This window comes from Pyrgilauda ruficollis, unplaced genomic scaffold, assembly GCF_017590135.1.
Source record: "Pyrgilauda ruficollis isolate IOZ18807 unplaced genomic scaffold, ASM1759013v1 scaffold16, whole genome shotgun sequence".
Classification (NCBI taxonomy): Eukaryota; Metazoa; Chordata; class Aves; order Passeriformes; family Passeridae; genus Pyrgilauda; species Pyrgilauda ruficollis.
Window position 1 is genome coordinate 8,569,583 of NW_024514764.1, and position 17,519 is coordinate 8,587,101.

Here is a 17,519-nt window from a genome sequence, read left to right on the forward strand (position 1 = left end):
TTAATTTTGTTTTGATTCCTTAAGATTTTAAGTTAATATTTCATAATATCAAAACATACTGATGGGTGCTTAATACCCTTGTCAGATCTCAGTCTTTATAGATGATTTCTAGAAATTCAGGAATAGTTATTTCATTTTAATTAACCCCTTTCTTTCATTACTGTTTTATCATGCACAGATATTCCAAGTCTGGAGATCTGAAAAGAAAAAAAAGCCTCTTTTGGCCTGGTGTGAGAATTAAATGAAGTGCTGAATAGTAAATAAGGAACTAAATGTACTGCTGTTCACAGTTTTTCAGAGATAAACTTGATGATCTGGTATTTTGTATGTCAGTACAAAAGTGCCAGTTTTACTTGGGCCTAGTTTTTATGCTGGAAATACAAGCACAAAGTGGTTTCTATTTGATCAAACGATTATTTTTAATGTTTTTCATATTTTACCTTTTTTCCTGATTATTAAATACAGTTATTGTTTAATGCACAGAATAATACTTCTCTATTGAAGTTGAAAAGAAGGATATTGCTGTAACATTGGAGCAATTTTGAGAATGTAGTTCAGGCTCAGAATAGTGTAGCTGAAGGTAGTTGAGGGCTTTGGAGCTTATTTTAAATTTTTACCAGTGGCCAGCTACTTGCTAAATATCTCAAAATTAAGGAGCAAGTAGAACAAAGAGGAAGGTGGTCACTGGTAGACAAAAGGGGATTGGTGATACTGGCATGGAAGTAGCAGATCTTTAAAGGTCAAAAGAAAAGAATTGCAGAGAAACTAATTAAAAATGGAAGAAAAAAATGCAAATAAATATAGAACTAAGTGAAGCCTTTCAATATATCTAGAAGTTTAAAAATGGAGGTTACTTTTTATGATTTAGCAGGTGTGTGAGTAGGAGAATAGAATATTATTATGGCACATTGACACAAGGTTAAAGTCGCGTGTGGCAACTGACAAGACTGTAATGAGCAAAATACAAAACAGTGAAGCTTTATCCTGTTTTCACATCAGTTGTGGTTACTCAAGAGTTGATACCAAACTGTCAGAAATTAATGACGTGAAACCAGATTTCAGTTTGTATTTTCTCTGTAAGTTCTTCTGAATTCTAAAGCAAAAAGTGCCAAAATCACCTCTGCAAAACCATAATAACTTTGGTATGTATCAATTTCATTTCAGAGAACTTCATTAAAAATTTCAGCGTTCTCTACAGTCCCTTGAAAAGGCATCTGGTTGATGACCCTTCAGTTCATTTTCATGAAGAGCATGTGGTCACTGAAGTGACCACGAGCACCTTTCACCAGACCGTGTTCCTGAGTGCCAAGGTAAGCCCTCATCACTCAGCAGCTTTCTTGCAGGTCATGGCACAGATTTAAAGGAGGGGGTGTTTAATACTGCTATGCTTTTCTTACTTGTAACATAAAATAGGATGTTTTTTAAGAATTCAGAAGCTTTCCAATTGCATGCCATGAAAACAGATGTCATCCTGAGTACAGTTAAATTGCCTTGATTTTGTACAATGTGTGATAGTAAGGAAAATCCATTGTCATTCAAGTCTGCAGCGAATGTTTGTATCTCCAGTTGGTTTCCAGCAGACCCAAGCCCTGCTTTCCAGTTAGAGGCAGAAAGCAGAAGTCTGGACATTGTTTTTTCCCCATTTATGAAGTGTACAGTCAGTGTTAGATATATAGGAATGTAAGACTGCAAAAGAATCTTGGGAAGTATAGTAAAGTTTGGTGCATTTTCACTTAAAGGGAATGATCCTAAACTAAGTATCTTTTCATTTTGACTTTATGGAAAGAGAATTCCCCAATAATTTTTGTGCGTTAACTCTGTAGTCAGAGAGCAGCAGTGAATAACCTACAACAAAGTTCATTAATATTAGGAAAAAATTTGCTTTCACATTTCAAGAGTTCCCGTGCTAGATGGTGTGAAAACCAGTCCTCCTTTCTGCAGATTATTTCCAATAGATAATCAAACTCTTCTCCATTTCATTTTCCAGAATGTCTTGCTGCTGTATTACGCACAGTGGTGTGGATTCTGTGCTTCTCTTAATCACATCTTTATTCAACTTGCTCGGCTTTTGCCTCCTGACAGTTTCACTGTAGCAAGGTAAAAAGATTCTAATTTCATCTTTCCAGAATAATGTAAGATCATTGAGGTCATCAGCCTAGAAAATAAATACTTTTTTTCTCTCTACAACTGTGCAATATAGATGTGAATATCATCTGCTTAATTTATCTTTGAATGCATTAGTTTGTTTTCCTTTGTATATATTTGGTGGTTTTCAATCTCACTGCAGTAGTTATCCACTTTCATTAAAATTGATTTTAACCTGGGCAATTAACCTTGAAACTTCCTAATTTCAGGAAGTGAATCCATAACTTTGTGATGATTTGTAGCAAATAGTAATATGCTGTTTGTGCGTGTGTGTGTATATATATATATATGTATATATATATATATATATATAGTTGTTAGCAACACCATTTGCATCACAAATCTAAAATGGCAATCTACATCCTGTGATAAAGAAAATTAACTATCCCAACCAAACCAGTTTACAGAAATACATTTATATCTATATATGCATGTGTGTAATGTATATTTTTATATATATGTTAAATACATTTAATATGTAAAAAAACATTGTTTTCTTTGGTGTTTCCAGGGTTATTAATATTTCAGTGCATATGACACATTATTGTTCATGTATGTGATAATAATGCATAAATACTTAAAACATCTGCTCTGATTGCATCTTTATTTGAATCAGACTGAACTTACTCCAGGAGATAGCATGAAATGTAGAGAAACAATAAATCAATTAAAAATCTGGATTTTCCTCCCATTTGTAATTGCGGCTTTGTTGCCGCAGATGTGATGCTGTTCCCAAGGCTGCACCCATTCTCTTGCCTGACTTTGAAGTTCTCTCCTTTGCTCCATTATTTTCACAGCAGTATTACTGATGTGATTAGCTGTTTTGTTCTATAATAATTTGTAATTAATAAGAAATTTATTTGTGAAAAGAAGCCATAAAATACAGAAGACAGTAACAGAACAGTTGAACCAAGTGTTCCTTTCTACTCATAGCTTTAGGGAAAAGAGCGCCTTTAAGCATGTGCTTGTCCTTGGAAGAAGCAAAATAATTTACTCCCAAATCTACTCGAGGGGACAATATTAAGAGATGTACTTGAGGAACAAATTAATGACTAAAAATAACTTGTCTCATGTTTGGTGTGTCTATCTCAGAAGGAAGATGTGTACACAGTGAGCAACGGGGCTTGAATTGCTGGCTGAGAGCAATTGCAGTATTGAACGTACTATTCTAGAGAAAAACCCACACAGTTATTTGTTAAACTGAGAGTCATCATCTTGAATATTGGTAATTAATTCTGCTCTCATGTGCACAGTGCACTCATGTGTATTTCTGGCAGAACACATTTAGACTTACTTTCACAGATACTTAGATTTCCTTATTCCCAATTCCTAAAACGGTATTTTACAAGAAAATGTAGATTATCTGCCTGTTCTCTTCATCAATGTGTCTTTTCCTCACAGAATTGATGTGACTCGAAATGACCTTCCCTGGGAATTTATGACAGACCGTCTCCCAACCATTTTATTTTTTCCTCATCAGAGGTAATGTAATTCTTTTCCCTGTGGTTTTTTAGCTTCTGTTTTACTGAGCTGCAGTAATTATCTGGTTACATGTCTTAGTAGGGAAAAAAGCCAAAGAGTAATTAATTAATTTCTGTATATGCATTCTCACCACATGTGTATTCTAATGAAAAAAACCACCAGGAAAACAACAAAATAACCCAGCCAACACAGATTTCCACCCTTCTCCCTCAAGGGCTCTTACCATCAGCAAATGGGATTTTAGTCTACTGGTACTGGGCAGTTACATACCACAAAATCTCTAAACCTGTGCCTTAAGTTTTGCCATTCATGTTTTAATCCAGTACAGAAAGAGTTTTGTTTTTATCAGTTCTGAGCCACCCCAACTGATTGGTTCCCTATTTCTTTTCATTTTTCTTGGTCCCTGTAATGCTGTAGACAGTCTCTGGAGGGACAGACTGAGTGCTTTTATTAAAATTATTTTTGTAATATTCCAACTGGCTTTATAAAGGTACCTTACCTCTAGTTACTGCTTTCACTCCTGCTTTTTCTCTCCAGTGTTTCTTATATTTTGCTGCATGTAGGTAATCAAGAAAATTAGGATCTGATGGTATTTGTAGTACCTGTAGGACTGCTAGAGTGGTCATATATTCATTTTGGATATAAAGGTGCCTTATATTAGGGCTTTCAATACAGCTTCTTATCCATTTGCCTTATGAAATAATTTTTTCAAATTAACTCTGTTCTCAGTTTCTTTCCACCACATGCTGTTAATATTTTGTTCTGCTATTTGTTTTAAACAGCCTTTTAGCTTCTTTGATACATGCTGTGGTTTTGATCAATAAAAATGGATGATGATGTAATAAAACATTACCATAATACAGTGAGTCAATTTTGATTTAGCGTAGACTATTTTTTGCCTAAATTATGTCATGATTCATTAATCTGGGATGGGAGCTGATAGTCAGCTGAGCAACTGCTGATGGTAATTACAAGAGTAACTTGGTCCATCACCAGGAACCTGCAGGGGAGGAAAACTCATGGTGCTCACTCTGCCAGAAATAGCTTAATCTTGATGAGCAGGAGCCTCATCTGACTGAAGTTCTTGAATTATTGATAAAATATGGTATCTGTCTTCTACCTGCTGTACAGTAAGTAGTTTTCAGTAAATGAAATGAAACATTTTTGTATCCCATATGTTTAGGAGTTGGATTTTACAGAAGGCATTTTTGAGGGAAGTGTAATTGGTAAGGAAGGAACTCCCCTGTTCCAGATGCACATTGTAACCAAGTCATGATGTGATGTCACACACAAAGGGACATAAGATTTATCCATCATGTTGTACAGGAGCACCAGGAGACTTTAGGCTTTATAATTGAATCTGGATTTCTTGCTTTGCAATTATTTTTGTTTGGGCTTATTCTCTGTCCTTTTTCTCACTTATATAATTAACCCAGATCTGAATGTACGCTACTTGCCACTACTCTAGTCATGAATTTGACAGCCAGATAGAAGCAAACTAAGCTTTTCTTCCTTGTTTTGATGGCTGCCTCAGGAAAGAGAGAATACACTCCTGACTGGCAAAGCTGGAGCAGACCCAAAGTGATAAATTATTAACTGGCTTCCCAGTTGTACAGGGTGAGGTGGAAGTGGCTGTGCTGCAGGAGGAGGTGAAATTGTGTTGTACTGGAACATGCTGAGTGAAAGGCTGAAGGTGGAACTGGTTCAGGAAGGGAAGACCAAGAGAGATTTCCAGTGCAGTCCTTAGAGGACAGTTAGCCTCATATGTGTGTACAGGGTTCACAAAGGGCTGTAATTGTAACATTTGTCACAGCTGGAGCTGGTGGTTTTTAGTGGTTGATAGTCTTGAGGAAGAAATTTGGTACTTGCTGTTCTTGGCCTCTCTTGTAACAGTTTATGCTGTTGTAGAAAGCAAGGAGGCTTACCTGCTCCATATGCTGGGCTTAGTATTCACAGCTTCAGGGGGGAAAAACACCGACAGAAACCAACAGAGAAACCTTGTTTGGTTTGCTTCCCTCATCACCTCTGACATAAAGACAAAGCAGTAAGAGGAACAAATAAAGAGATGTATTTTTTGACAGCAAAAGGGCCTTACTTCTGACTAAAGTGACTTACTGTTCAAAAGCAAACTGCTCCCTTGCCATGGCTTTCAGGTGCTAGAAGTCTCTAAGCTACTGCTTCCAGGAAAATAGATTCAAAATAGTGATTTCCCATTGTGTAGCTTTATGTATCTGGACTTAAATTCTAAATAATATATGTAGACTTAAGAACATTTAAACATCATCCTTCAACTTACAAATACTCATGGCACTGTACTCTGTTCATACAGTGATGTTTCCCTATGTACTTGAAGCTCATAACCCATGATCATGACTATTTCTTTTTTAAGAATAAAATCTGTTTTCTGAGATTTAGCAGAATTTTTTCTTCAAATACCAGTCCCATGCAGAGATGCTTAGAGCACCAAGACTGGAACACGTGGAAAAGTGGAACATCAAAAGAAAATCTGTGTGATCTATGTCAGTTACATGAGTTCAGGTTTCTCTTAGCTGCTGTACTAACCATACTTGATAAAAAATAAGGTATCAAGTTGGAGTTAAACAGCAGATGCTTAGGTAAAATTACACTTAACCTTCCAGAGTACTTTACTATTAACTTGTTATGTCCTTCTAGGAAGGAGCAAAGTGTGAAGTTCCCTGAAGACTTTTCAGTTAACCTTCCTAATCTCCTGAAATTTATTTTACATCACTCAAGTCTTTCTTCGTCAGAGCCCTGTACCAAAGAATGCCTACATAAAGAGTCAGTTCTACAGCAAGGACACATCTCACATTTGGAGAGAGAAATTCAGAAGTTAAGATCAGAAATCAGTGCCCTTCATCAGGCCCATGACCAGCTTGAAGCACAGCTTTCTGAAGCCAGGAGAGAGGAACAGAGACTACAGCAGCAAAAACACACACTGGAAAAGCAGCACAAGACGCTGCAGCTCCACAGTGAGCAGTTACAGGCCACATATGACCAGAAGAATCAAGAATTGTTAGAAATGGCTGAAAAGCTTCAAGAATTAGCTGATGCATCAGAAAACCTCCTTAAAGAAAATGCTTTACTGAGAATTCTGGTGGCATCAAGAGAAGGAAAGCTACAGAGCAAAGATGAAATTGAAGAACCCTTTCAATCTGAGCAAACACTTTCTGAAGATAATGATATATCACTTTCAACAGCTACTGCTGCTTTAGAGGAAAAAAGGATTGATAATATTGATACCATAGAGACAGAGCACAGTAGTGGAAATAGGACAGAATAACTGCTTACACAAAGTCAAGTGATGCAGTATTGGGTAGGTATTTATGCAAATTTTATTGACATTCAATGTAAATAAAGACTTCCCCCACATGATCTAGAAAAAGAAAAATCAAATGGAATATTTTTGTATACTTGAACGACTTATTAGATACCCCCATCTTAAGAGAAGAGGAGAATGGAAAACACTTTCTGCACTTTACTATTGCACCAACTTGCAAACACCTATCCATTTAAATGAAACATACTGGTTTGTAGGGGCAGCAGTTTGCAGCACCTCTGACTAAGGACCAGTTAGTTTTCACTGGCTTTCTTGTAAGCTGCTAGAAGGGAAACCAGACCTTTGATTTATACTTTTCCATAATTTCTGAAATTTGCCCTTGACACTGCATTCTCTTTGCTGAATTGAAATAGATACTTCATTTGTGTAATCAGTAAACTTGAATGGACAAAGTCATCTTGTTATAACTGTTCTGTTCTCAAACTTCAGCACTTTGTATCACTTTTGTATACTGGTATTCTGACTGGATACCACAAGAGCCATGTGTGAACTGTTCTCTGTTGAAAACTAGAGGAAGTCTTACTGAATTAATCCTGTTTTTCTTTGCTTTTAAAAGGTCTCAAATACAGCTATTTAAGTGTACAGGTCTGACAATACATGCAAGTCTCTTGAGAGCAGTCTTTTAAAAAGCATGTGTCAGGGTAAGAACATTATCAGCTGTACCCAAAATGTTGTACTCAAGAGGCAACAGCAGGAGCTTTTTACTACTGACAGCATTTTTTTTGCTTCAAATTACAGCTTTCAATTTTAAAAAGGCAAATGTAGCACTAACAAAGCAATTCAACATCTTAGTGTAGAAGAAGGGGACAACTTTTTGTCTAGGCCATTCTTGTCTTGCATATAGTTAAAATTCTCAAGCAAGCCTGCTAGGCCTTAAGTTATTCCATATGTATAAGTACAAGAAGCAAGTCTAATGCTTCCTCTGGAGCTGAATTAAGGCTAGGCAATTAAGTGTTTAAAAACATCAGTAAGCAAAGGAGGCCTTGTATAAAGTAATAGAAAACAGGCCAGTGACCTCTAAGCATGTGTGCCTACACAAAGAATTAGAATATATAAGCTGCCATTGGCTGCTCAGTGTTGTTCCTTCTCCTCTCCCCAAACCTTTGCAGTCCAGACCTTCCCATTTAACACCTTTTTACAGTTCCTGTAGTTGATCTCCAGCACAGAGCAGGAAATGTGTTATGTGGAAAGACTTGGCCAATGCTAGCTAAAAACTTCTACAAACTGACCAGCAATAACCCTTGCCCCTGTCAACAGTAGAAAAGACTGAAACTTCTCCTGTTGTAGTACAGTTCCATCAAAAGTTATATACAAGATACATTAACTGAAATTCTAGAGTTGTCTCCCTGTATGTATTACAAAATACCTTTTTGTAACAGGCTGTTAACATATACCCTAAGTACACAAACCAGGGTTCTAGGAAGAATTCATACTAGTTGCACTTAAGCCAGTTTTGCTAAGTAACCACTTACGCAGTTTCAGCACACAGACCTATGGAAGACAGAAGCCTGCTCTACTGACATTTCAAACACCTGGAAACCATCTGGACTTGCCCTGAGGGTTCAGTATCCATCATAAGTTCCCAGGTTGGAACCCATCAGAATGGCAGTTTCCTTGCAGTAGCTACATAAGAACTCAGTTCTAGCAGCCAAAAGCTTAAACAACATAGCTGCAGCTAAAGGAACTTATCCTTTCTTGCTCCAGTGTTTCCACCTTCAGCATATTCCTGAAGGTTTATCCATTCTTTTTAAATGAAGTCCTCTGCATCAGTCCAATAAACTGTTCAAAGGAGGAGTTCTGGCTGCACACTCAGTCTAGTAGCAGAAGCAAGCTTTAACTGCAGATCTGGTTTTGGAGCTCTGGAGTCCCATCCATGGTAGTGGCTCAGGAGTCCCTGTGTATTATATACAGTTGCGTCATATTCGCGTATGTTACAGAACACAAAGCAAGAAGTTTCTGGCAGCCTATTTACAGTTCACAGTTGTAAAGTAGTTCACGTTGCAGTAGTAGCTCCATCAAAATAGGCTCAGCTAAACATTCAAGTAACAAAAACCAGTAGTCTCTTCACACCAGTATATCCCTGTGCCCATTGCCAGCAATGGACATTACACTAGGTTAGTCATCTGCCATAGAGCAATTGGGATACACAATTGATGCAAAGTGCAACTTCTCAGTGCACGCAGTTGCAAACAAAGCTTACTTAATTATCATCAGGGTGTTTTCTGATGAGTATGTGCACGTGACCAGGTTCTTCACAGTACTGAGATGCTTCTGCTGGTTACACATCATGAGCATAGCCCATCTGCAGGTGTTGCTCTGAGTTAGCTGTGTACTTCTGGGCCATTTGGAGTTAGCTTAGCTTTCCTCTCCACACAAGGTCCCTTAGCAGAGTACTGCACCAGTAGAAAGGGCTCTTTGGTTTCTCCCTCACCCACAATGCTTTCCTCATCCTCAGACTGGCTGAGCTTCTGCAGCCGCAGGTAGCACCAGCAGCCCAGAATCAGAGCTCCCAGAGCCGCAATAGCGATCAGGATCACAATGACAGTCACCACTCCGGTGGTGGGGCTGTGATCTGTGATAGACATGGCCAATAGTTCAGGCTGTACTCTTCTTCAGGAGATTTTTCTGTCCTCACTGTCAGTCTTGATGCATCTTCAAACTCCTGCAGGGTTAAAAATAAATAATGAATTTGTGCAGTTTTACTGCACTCAGCAAGATTATATTCATGGCTGGTATTGTCCACAAGGGCACATGATCCTCTTGCACTCCAGGACTTTGTGCTGCTCAGTGACAGCATCACAGAACCATGTTTTGGCTCCTGACATGCTTGAGATAGCCCATGGTCAGCCTACTAAGAGGTAACAATTTTCACTAGGAGGTACAAGACAAGACTGAAAGCTCTATGGAATTATAGTCTAGCACAGGGAGATTTAAGACTGTTCATACAAGTGCTCTATCACAAGTGAAATCTCAAACCCATGACAAAGTAGCAATTCAGCTACCTTTAGTTTTTCTCAAGGAATCCTACAGAAACAGTACATTTTGGTGCCTGGCCTTTTTTAAAATCAAATATACAAACCTCCTTCTTATATACTAACAATTCCAGGATCGGTAAGCTAATTGTGAAGGTAATTGCAGTGCTAATGCATTACTATAAGTCTGTCCATAACAACGGTCTGCTTACAAGGGCTGGGTACACAGCAATTAATTGTTTGTTCATTGAGCACATAAAACATCTGTTGCTATATTCATAAAAAGCGGGTAGAGCTGTATTTAAGACTAAAAAAGCACAATGGAAGCTTCTGCTCCTCTTAGTGGCTTTCAAACCGTAAGAGAAACGGTCTGTTAGGACTGCAGCTGGAATTGAAAAAGAGGCAGCAGCAGGAAACTGAAGAGCTCCAAGACTTCCTTAGTTTGCTGTAGTGTGAGCAGGAAAAAAAATACACAGGTAATGTCTTTTGCTACTTCTTCCAAATTCTCAACCCTATTTTTAAAAAAGTCATATGAGCCTTGTCTTTAGTTTCAAAGTTACCTTTACAAAGGTGATAGTTTTACTTTCCTTCCTTCAACTAGGCCATAAAAGGTAACGAATTAATTACTTGCTTCTTTCTTACTACCCTAGCTCTTAAACAAAGCACAAACTCATGCAAGACTATAGTAGAGACCAGAGCCAGTCCTACCCAGGAACATCTCTTAGCTCTGCACTACAGTAAAAATCAGGTTAGGGCTCAATGCTGCCATTTCAGGTACAAAAGGTGCAGTCCTTAGAGGCTCTAAGGCCAGCTCTGAGCACACAGGTGCCTTTCTCTGGACCTGGTAACAGGAGTATCTTCTGGCTGCCAGTCTGTTGAGGGTCACGTACACTTATCCAGGAAAGGCTTCTCCTCACCATCACTGCTGCAGTCTCAGCTGCAAGTACAGCATCTTCATACAAAAACCCCTCAGAAGAAGTCAGTCTTGACCCACCCTTACCCAGGACCACTGGGTTACAGTGAGTGTCACCCAACTGCACCAAAAGTCTCATCTGCATTTCAACACGAGTCAAGGCAATTACCTGCAGGATCCTTACCAAGACAGCTCAAGCCAGACACCAAGTTTGTTCCTTGATGTGTCATGGAATAACAGACTCATGTGTATCACCATTTCAGCAAGGACACCACTACAGAGTTCAGCACGTGTCATTAGAATCCAGTGTCACGTAACTTGCAGACACTGGTTACATTTCCAGCCCTGTAAACTACAGCAATCGATAGCCTGTACTGTATCTGATACAACCAGCCAAGTTCTGCAGACCCAATTTTGCCTAAGCAGTAAAACCAAACTTGACCACACCACACACCCTCAGCAGGGCTGTGTGCCAACTGCAGTCATGAGGATTGTATGATTTGCCATAATCACCTTGGTTCTGCAATGCTTATTCAACACAGGGTGATCAGCTGAGGGTGATTAAGAGTGACTTTCATGTAATTCATTTTCCTCAGGGCATGTCTGAAGAGCAGCACTGTTTGATCCAGCCAAAACAGTACAGCATCAGCATAAAAGACAGTTTACCTTGCTTCACATGCAGACACTGCACAGCCACACTGAGGCTTCTTCTGCAGCTCACGCTATTGTGACAGCCTGCTGTTCCTCTACAGCAGTTTGGGTCAGCATATACCCTTACATTAAGCAGTTACTGTCACCTTGAAAATAGTTTTTCATAGTGGAAACTATTGCAGATGCTACCCCTCTGCCAGTCTTTGAGTAGACAGCATCAACTATATAAAGTATGAAACTGTTCGCATCACCAGCCTTTCTATCACCAGGATTTTCTGGCAATCTTGTTTCAGGACACAGGAGACTGATTTATGATGACTAGATAATTTTGAGTCCAACATAGCAACTTACAGATTCCTCTTAAAAAATTTTTCTTGGCCAGATCCATAGGTTACCTTTAAACAAATAGAAAACATTTGGAATTTTAAAGAACTTCACCTCTCAATGAAAAAGTAGGCATCCTTCCTTCAGGCATATCCTCTTCCCACTCAGGGACATGAGAGCCAGCACCCCATATAAAGTCAGGTATTAAGCATCTGTACAGGTAGCACAAACAACTAGTTAATAGCGTGTGACAGTACCTTTAGATAGTTTAGCACCTATAGTGTTGTTGCTAGCTCACACTGCTATTTTTCTGGCTTTAGGTCACTGACAGCTAGAGCTAAAGCTCTCCTGCAGTCTTAGTTCTACCCTTAGCACAGCACATTTGCATGTTGTAACTATATTAGCAAGAACTTCCAGAGAAGCCTTGGGATTGTGCTGTTTTCTGGACACACAATTCCAGCCTTGCTATTCTTTCCACCAGCAATTGACTGGAATCCAGATTAAGCTGTCTCTGTACTCCCTTTCTTGATAGGGGAAATACTGCATTTTGTAGATCCCCTTAAATTAATTTAAAGGCCACAAATTGTTCAGACTCACTTTCCCCTTAAAGCCTACCTGAGCTAAAAAGCCCCTATAAGCATACCAGGAGCAGCACTGCCTTTGTCCATCACTTTTACTGGAAGATATTAGAGGCTGTAAATGCCTGATCTTCAAAGGGGTTGCCAGCACCATCCATATCTTTGGTGGCACTTGTAAAGCTATGTCCCTTCCCACCACACTTGCTATCAAATCAAGCATCTAAGCATATTTATTCATTAGCAAGATTAGTCAGATGTCTGGTGTGAACTGCAAATAGCCTATTTTAGTTCTTACAGCAATCAACCAGTGAAAACATCAGCTAGAAACCATTTTTCCAAAATTAACTTGCTTTTCTTTTTTGCCTAATACCAGCTTCTACTCAGAAATTCATTTGTGAAGTTTTGTTATCCAATTCAGAAGCTGTAACTGAAGGACAAACAGAAAGGCAGTCTGAACTGTAGAAGGCTGCTAGGGGACAAATGCAGTGCAAGACTGAAATTAGTTCCTAAACCAAGTTTTTCATTATTACAGGCATTATGCTGTGAGGTTCACTATTTTTAATGCCTGCAGGCATGTTTCACTGCTACCATTCAAGCCAAAGCTGTAGGGAGAGGCTTCAAAAGCAAGTTTACTATAGTTCACCCAGATATACTGAAGTCCTCATCAAGCAGTTATGTTCAAGTATTAAGTCTTTTGGCTTTTTTTTTGGGGCTGGGGAGGTGGGAGCTACTGTATTATAGTGTTCCACCTAAAGTAAGTTAAATGGGGCACGGTAAAGAAATGAGAATAAAACTGTCAGAGTGACCTTCAGCGTATTTTTTTTAAAAAATCAGTAAGAACTGTTTACTTAAAAAGCCTCCAACAACAGCTTCTAAATCGACATGCTTCTGATTGTGAAAAATGCTTTCTCCTGTTTCTGTAGTAAAATCCCTTTTGAGGAACACTGCATACTAATTACAGTAACACCCTTCTTTCCAATGGAAGACAAGGGGAGAACCCACTGGGAAGATCAGTGCTGTACATTTACCACTGGCACACAAGTGTGTATAGCATCCACACTACCCATAGAAAGCAAGGCCTTTACAATACAGGGGTGCTCAGGCTTCACCACTTGCACATAAAAAATGGCATCAGTGTTCTTCTTCATTAACTCCAGTTAATACCACCTCCTTGTGATAATGCCAAATTACTTTGCACAAGCTGGGGCTTGGCCAGAGGCTATTTTAGAACCAGGGAGCTGTTTAGTAGAAGGCTTCAATGCAAATCATATTTTCCCAACCTTTACTATAGTGTTGATGAGGAATAGCAGAACAGGGCTTTTTTGTGGCTAATTAGCTGTGGACAGTATTCCAAAAACTTAGCATTCAGGCAATCGTTTGACACTCTAGAACAAAAGCTGATACTTAACAGCATTGGCTGGAACAGCAGTTAGTTCCCACATGAGGTGTAGTGGTACCTTAATCAAGATTCAATTTTAAATCTTTGCACCAAGGTAAACCACACAGAAGTTGGTAGTTTACAGAAGACAGCTAGATGGAGAGATGAGAGAGCAGCAGTCTAAGATGTTTTCCAGATGTGACAACAGTTGAAAGAGCAGACAGACTTTCTCAGCAGCACAGCAAGTGGAGGAGGTTTATGCTGTAACTGCCTGTCAGGCAAGTCAGCCAGTCAATGCAGAACTGGAAACAGGCTTACAGTGTTAAGACTTCAGAGGAAATTGCATGGCTGGCAAAACATCTGTCTGAGTCCAGATTTTTATCTGTCAGCGTCACATCCACATGGTGCTCTAATGAAAAGTCTGACATGATAAGAGTCACTTCTGACATTCCATTACCAGAAGTACTATTTTGTATATATCCTCAGGCATAGCCTAATTCTTGATATATTAGAAAAATTACTGAGATGCCAACATTAAGTTTGCTGATAAAAACAATGGTTTTTTATTTAGATTCAAGGTAGCTCTCCAAATATGTCATTTTGGGTTTTTTTAACGGCTTTGTCTAACAGCAGCTGCACAGCACCTGATGCTTCTGACAATCAAACCGTTTTTAATACATAGCTCAAATCTTTAGACAGCAAGTATGCCAGGAGTCAGTCACGTACCTGCACCAAGCAGCTCTGGCTAGGAGTCCTCTATGCACAGAGTTTCTGAGTCACCTTATTACAAAGGTAAAGGTCACACTGGTTTTGGATCTTGTCTGGCAAGTCTTCCTTCTCGCTCTTCCCCTGTGGAGAGTGATCACATTGGTCTCTAGCTGCTCTGCATTCTAAGTGCCTTTCACTTTTGGCTTTCCAGTGATATAATCATGTTTAACTACCAGCCAGTAGTTAAACTGTGCCAGTCTGGCACAAGCTGTCAGGGAAAGATCCCTTACTGTTTCACCTACCTGCTAATCAAGGTAACAGTCTCACAAGTGGTTTGAAGTTCTTTAGGTTTATTCAAAAGCAATATCTATTGACAAGCGTAATGTCTACACCTACACTTGCGTCAGGAAGAGCACGAGATGCCACGGTACACTGCAGATACTCAGAGGAAGGAACAAGACTCAGTTTGAACAACATGAGTTACCAAAAACTCCCGGATTGTCATCGTAAAGGTCGGTTTGGACATAACCCTGCCGCACGTACCAAACTCCTCGCACTGGGTGAGCAGGGACGGGTCTCTCCAGCCGACAGGAGCCCGGCGCCCACCCCGAGCAGGCGCCGACAATCCGTGAGGCATCGCCTTGTGACTGCAGCACGGCAGGGCGGCTACAAACGCCGGGAGACGGGGCCGAGCGCCGGGCGAGACAGCACGGGCCGGGGGAGCCCCGAGTCACCCACGGGGCCCACGCGAGGCCTGCGGGACGCTCAGCACCGCTCGGAACCCGGCAGGGCCGGGCGCGGACACAAAGAGCGAGAAGGGGCGGCCCCGGCCCAGGGCGGGGGAACTCGGGGGTAACTCAGGCGGCCCCGACCCCGGCGCGGGTCCCTGCCCGCCTCACCGACCCCCGCCCCGGCTCACAGCACGGCGAGCCGCCCACCCCCGCCCCGCAGGGAACCGAACCGCGCCTCCCCGGCTCACTCGCCCGCAGTCACCATCCCGCAGCAGCCCAACGCACCCACCAGCCTCGCCGCGGCCGCGGCAGCTCCTTCCCCGCCCGCGCCTCCGCCTTATAGCGGGGGCCGGGCGGCGCCGCGCGGCGCCAATCGGGGCCCGGGCAGCAACAGCTGACGGGCGGGGCGCCCGCGGCCCTTCCCTCCCTTTCCGTGACAGCCTCGGTGGGTCCCGCCCCGCGCCGCGAGCGGTGAGAATGGAATCACAGAAGACAGCCAGGGAGTCGGAGAATCATAGAGGCATGGAATCGTGGAATCAGCGAGGTTGGAAGATATCTTTAATACCGTCCAGTCGAACCGTCAATCCAGCACCAGCAGAATCACCCCTAAACCTCTAAACCACATGAGCCAGCGCCACATCCAGACGCCTTTTCCTCTTAAACACCACCAGAGATAGTCCCGCCACCACCGCCCTGGGCAACCTATTCCATTGCCTGACTACCCGAACAGCCGCCGTCTCAGCTTAAAGCCATTTCTTCTGGTCCCCTCACTGTGAGCACAGCCGATGAGACCGGCCCCCAGCCAACTACAACCTCCTTTCAGGCAGTTGTAGAGAGTGATGAGGTCCACCCGGACCCTCATCGGGGCTAAACAAACCCAGCTCCCTCAGCCACTTTCCACAGGACATATTTTCCAGACGTTGCTTGGTGGGTCTCGGCGCCGGCGGCCCGCGGAAGGCTGAAGGGCTCCCTTGAAGGGCCGCGCTCCTTCCTCTCGCCGCCTCAGCCCTCAGCCCTGAGCCCCGCGCGGCGTCGAGGCGAGGGCGTGAGGGCACAGCCGCCCTCGCCAGGGTCTGAGGGTGTCGGACGTCGCTGACCCAGCCCCAGCGCTCTTCTCGCCAGCCCCGCCGGGGTAAAAGCCCTCAGACACCTCTGTGACCCCGCAAGAGGCGCCTTCTCGTTTCACCGGGCAGCAACAGGACAGGGGCGCGGTGTTGGTGGCACTGACGGCCCCGCCCGGCCCGGCCAGCCCTCCTTCCGTGGCCCCGAGCAGACAGCGCCGGCCCCCTTGAGGGCGTCTGCCGGAAGCCTGCGGGAAGGTCTCGTTCCCAGTAAAGCAATTTTATTTGGTAATTCATGTATGGTACTGCAGTTAGGGAATTGCCCAATACAGGGATTTGTCACCCTTCGGCTGAAGTTGGTCGTTACTGGAGTAAAAAAGAATATTGCGACTCCTCTGATGTGGTATAGTTACTGGAAACAGAGATCCCAACTTGTTTGAGGTTCATCTGAAGTCTGGCAGAATGAGTTTTGAGGGAATAGACTGTGACAGAAGATCAAGCTTAGACGTCACCATGACTTACAGAAAAACTTGTCTTACAACACAGTTTATATCGTGATTTAACCCCAGTCAGCAAACAAGCTTCCCATTAGCAGGATGGGGGAAAGAATCAGATGACTTCATTTTATTATTCACTTTTAGTTATCAACCGTGCTTTCAAGGAAGATCCACAACGTAGCCCTACACTAGCTACTGAAGAAAACTCACTCTATTCTAACCAAAACCAGCACAACTGCAAAATTTTCTGTAGGGTAAAACTAAAACTTTTTCCTTCCTTAAATGCAGCGTCCACCATAAGCATGAAACAAGGTGCGTGGTCTCTTTCCATTCTCATTCAGTGGAAAGCTAAATATGGCCCAGTACCCCTATGGATGTCTCATCTCTTCTACTTGCTCTCTAAGCCATCCAGACACAAGTCATCTTTTGCCTGAGAGCTGTACAGCCCCCTTCACATATGTTGGTGTATCAGGAGATCTTCCTAAGATTCCAGGTAACTCTGGACTGCTCCCAAATCCTATCTAGCCAGTTTGCAGCATTAGCAGAGCAGCTGTTTCATGGTACACACTGCCCCAAGAACACCATCCTGTATTTTGTTTAATCAAAAATGTATGGTGGCATGGAATATCTGAGATATCACAGCCAGTTAAGAAGATGTTTATAGAAGTAATTGTTTAATGTAAGATTAACAGTTTAAGCTTTGGCTCTAATAAGAGTAGTG

The 17,519-nt window shown here is 41.8% G+C and overlaps 2 protein-coding genes across 8 annotated transcripts in view; one reads left to right on the forward strand and one right to left on the reverse strand.

The window, feature by feature from the left end:
• TXNDC11 (thioredoxin domain containing 11) overlaps positions 1-7,377 on the forward strand; it is a 28,676-nt gene extending 21,299 nt beyond the window's left edge. For all 3 annotated transcript variants that reach the window (XM_041462201.1, XM_041462202.1, XM_041462204.1), the window contains 4 exons: positions 1,165-1,310; positions 1,988-2,097; positions 3,547-3,627; positions 6,301-7,377. In XM_041462201.1, the coding sequence (XP_041318135.1) occupies positions 1,165-1,310; positions 1,988-2,097; positions 3,547-3,627; positions 6,301-6,928 (965 nt within the window). In that variant the 3' untranslated portion in view covers positions 6,929-7,377. The remainder of the gene's footprint in view (positions 1-1,164; positions 1,311-1,987; positions 2,098-3,546; positions 3,628-6,300) is intronic.
• Positions 6,958-15,624, reverse strand: SNN (stannin). 5 transcript variants are annotated; one of them, XM_041462207.1, is made up of 4 exons: positions 15,530-15,624; positions 14,528-14,650; positions 11,960-12,057; positions 6,958-9,647 (listed from the first exon to the last, which is right to left on the reverse strand). In XM_041462207.1, the coding sequence occupies exon 4, from the start codon at positions 9,568-9,570 to the stop codon at positions 9,307-9,309; it is 264 nt and encodes an 87-aa protein (XP_041318141.1). In that variant the 5' UTR covers positions 9,571-9,647; positions 11,960-12,057; positions 14,528-14,650; positions 15,530-15,624; the 3' UTR covers positions 6,958-9,306. The 5 variants fall into 5 exon arrangements, with proteins under 5 accessions (XP_041318141.1, XP_041318143.1, XP_041318142.1 ...); XM_041462209.1 differs by lacking the exon at positions 11,960-12,057 and adding an exon at positions 11,873-11,916 and having other exon boundaries at positions 15,530-15,621; XM_041462208.1 differs by having other exon boundaries at positions 15,526-15,542.
• Positions 15,625-17,519: the final 1,895 nt, after the last annotated feature.

What these genes read in the sequence shown, in the direction of transcription:
- SNN (XM_041462207.1), bottom strand. Translation starts at nt 9,570, where the DNA reads ATGTCTATCACAGATCACAGCCCCACCACCGGAGTGGTGACTGTCATT.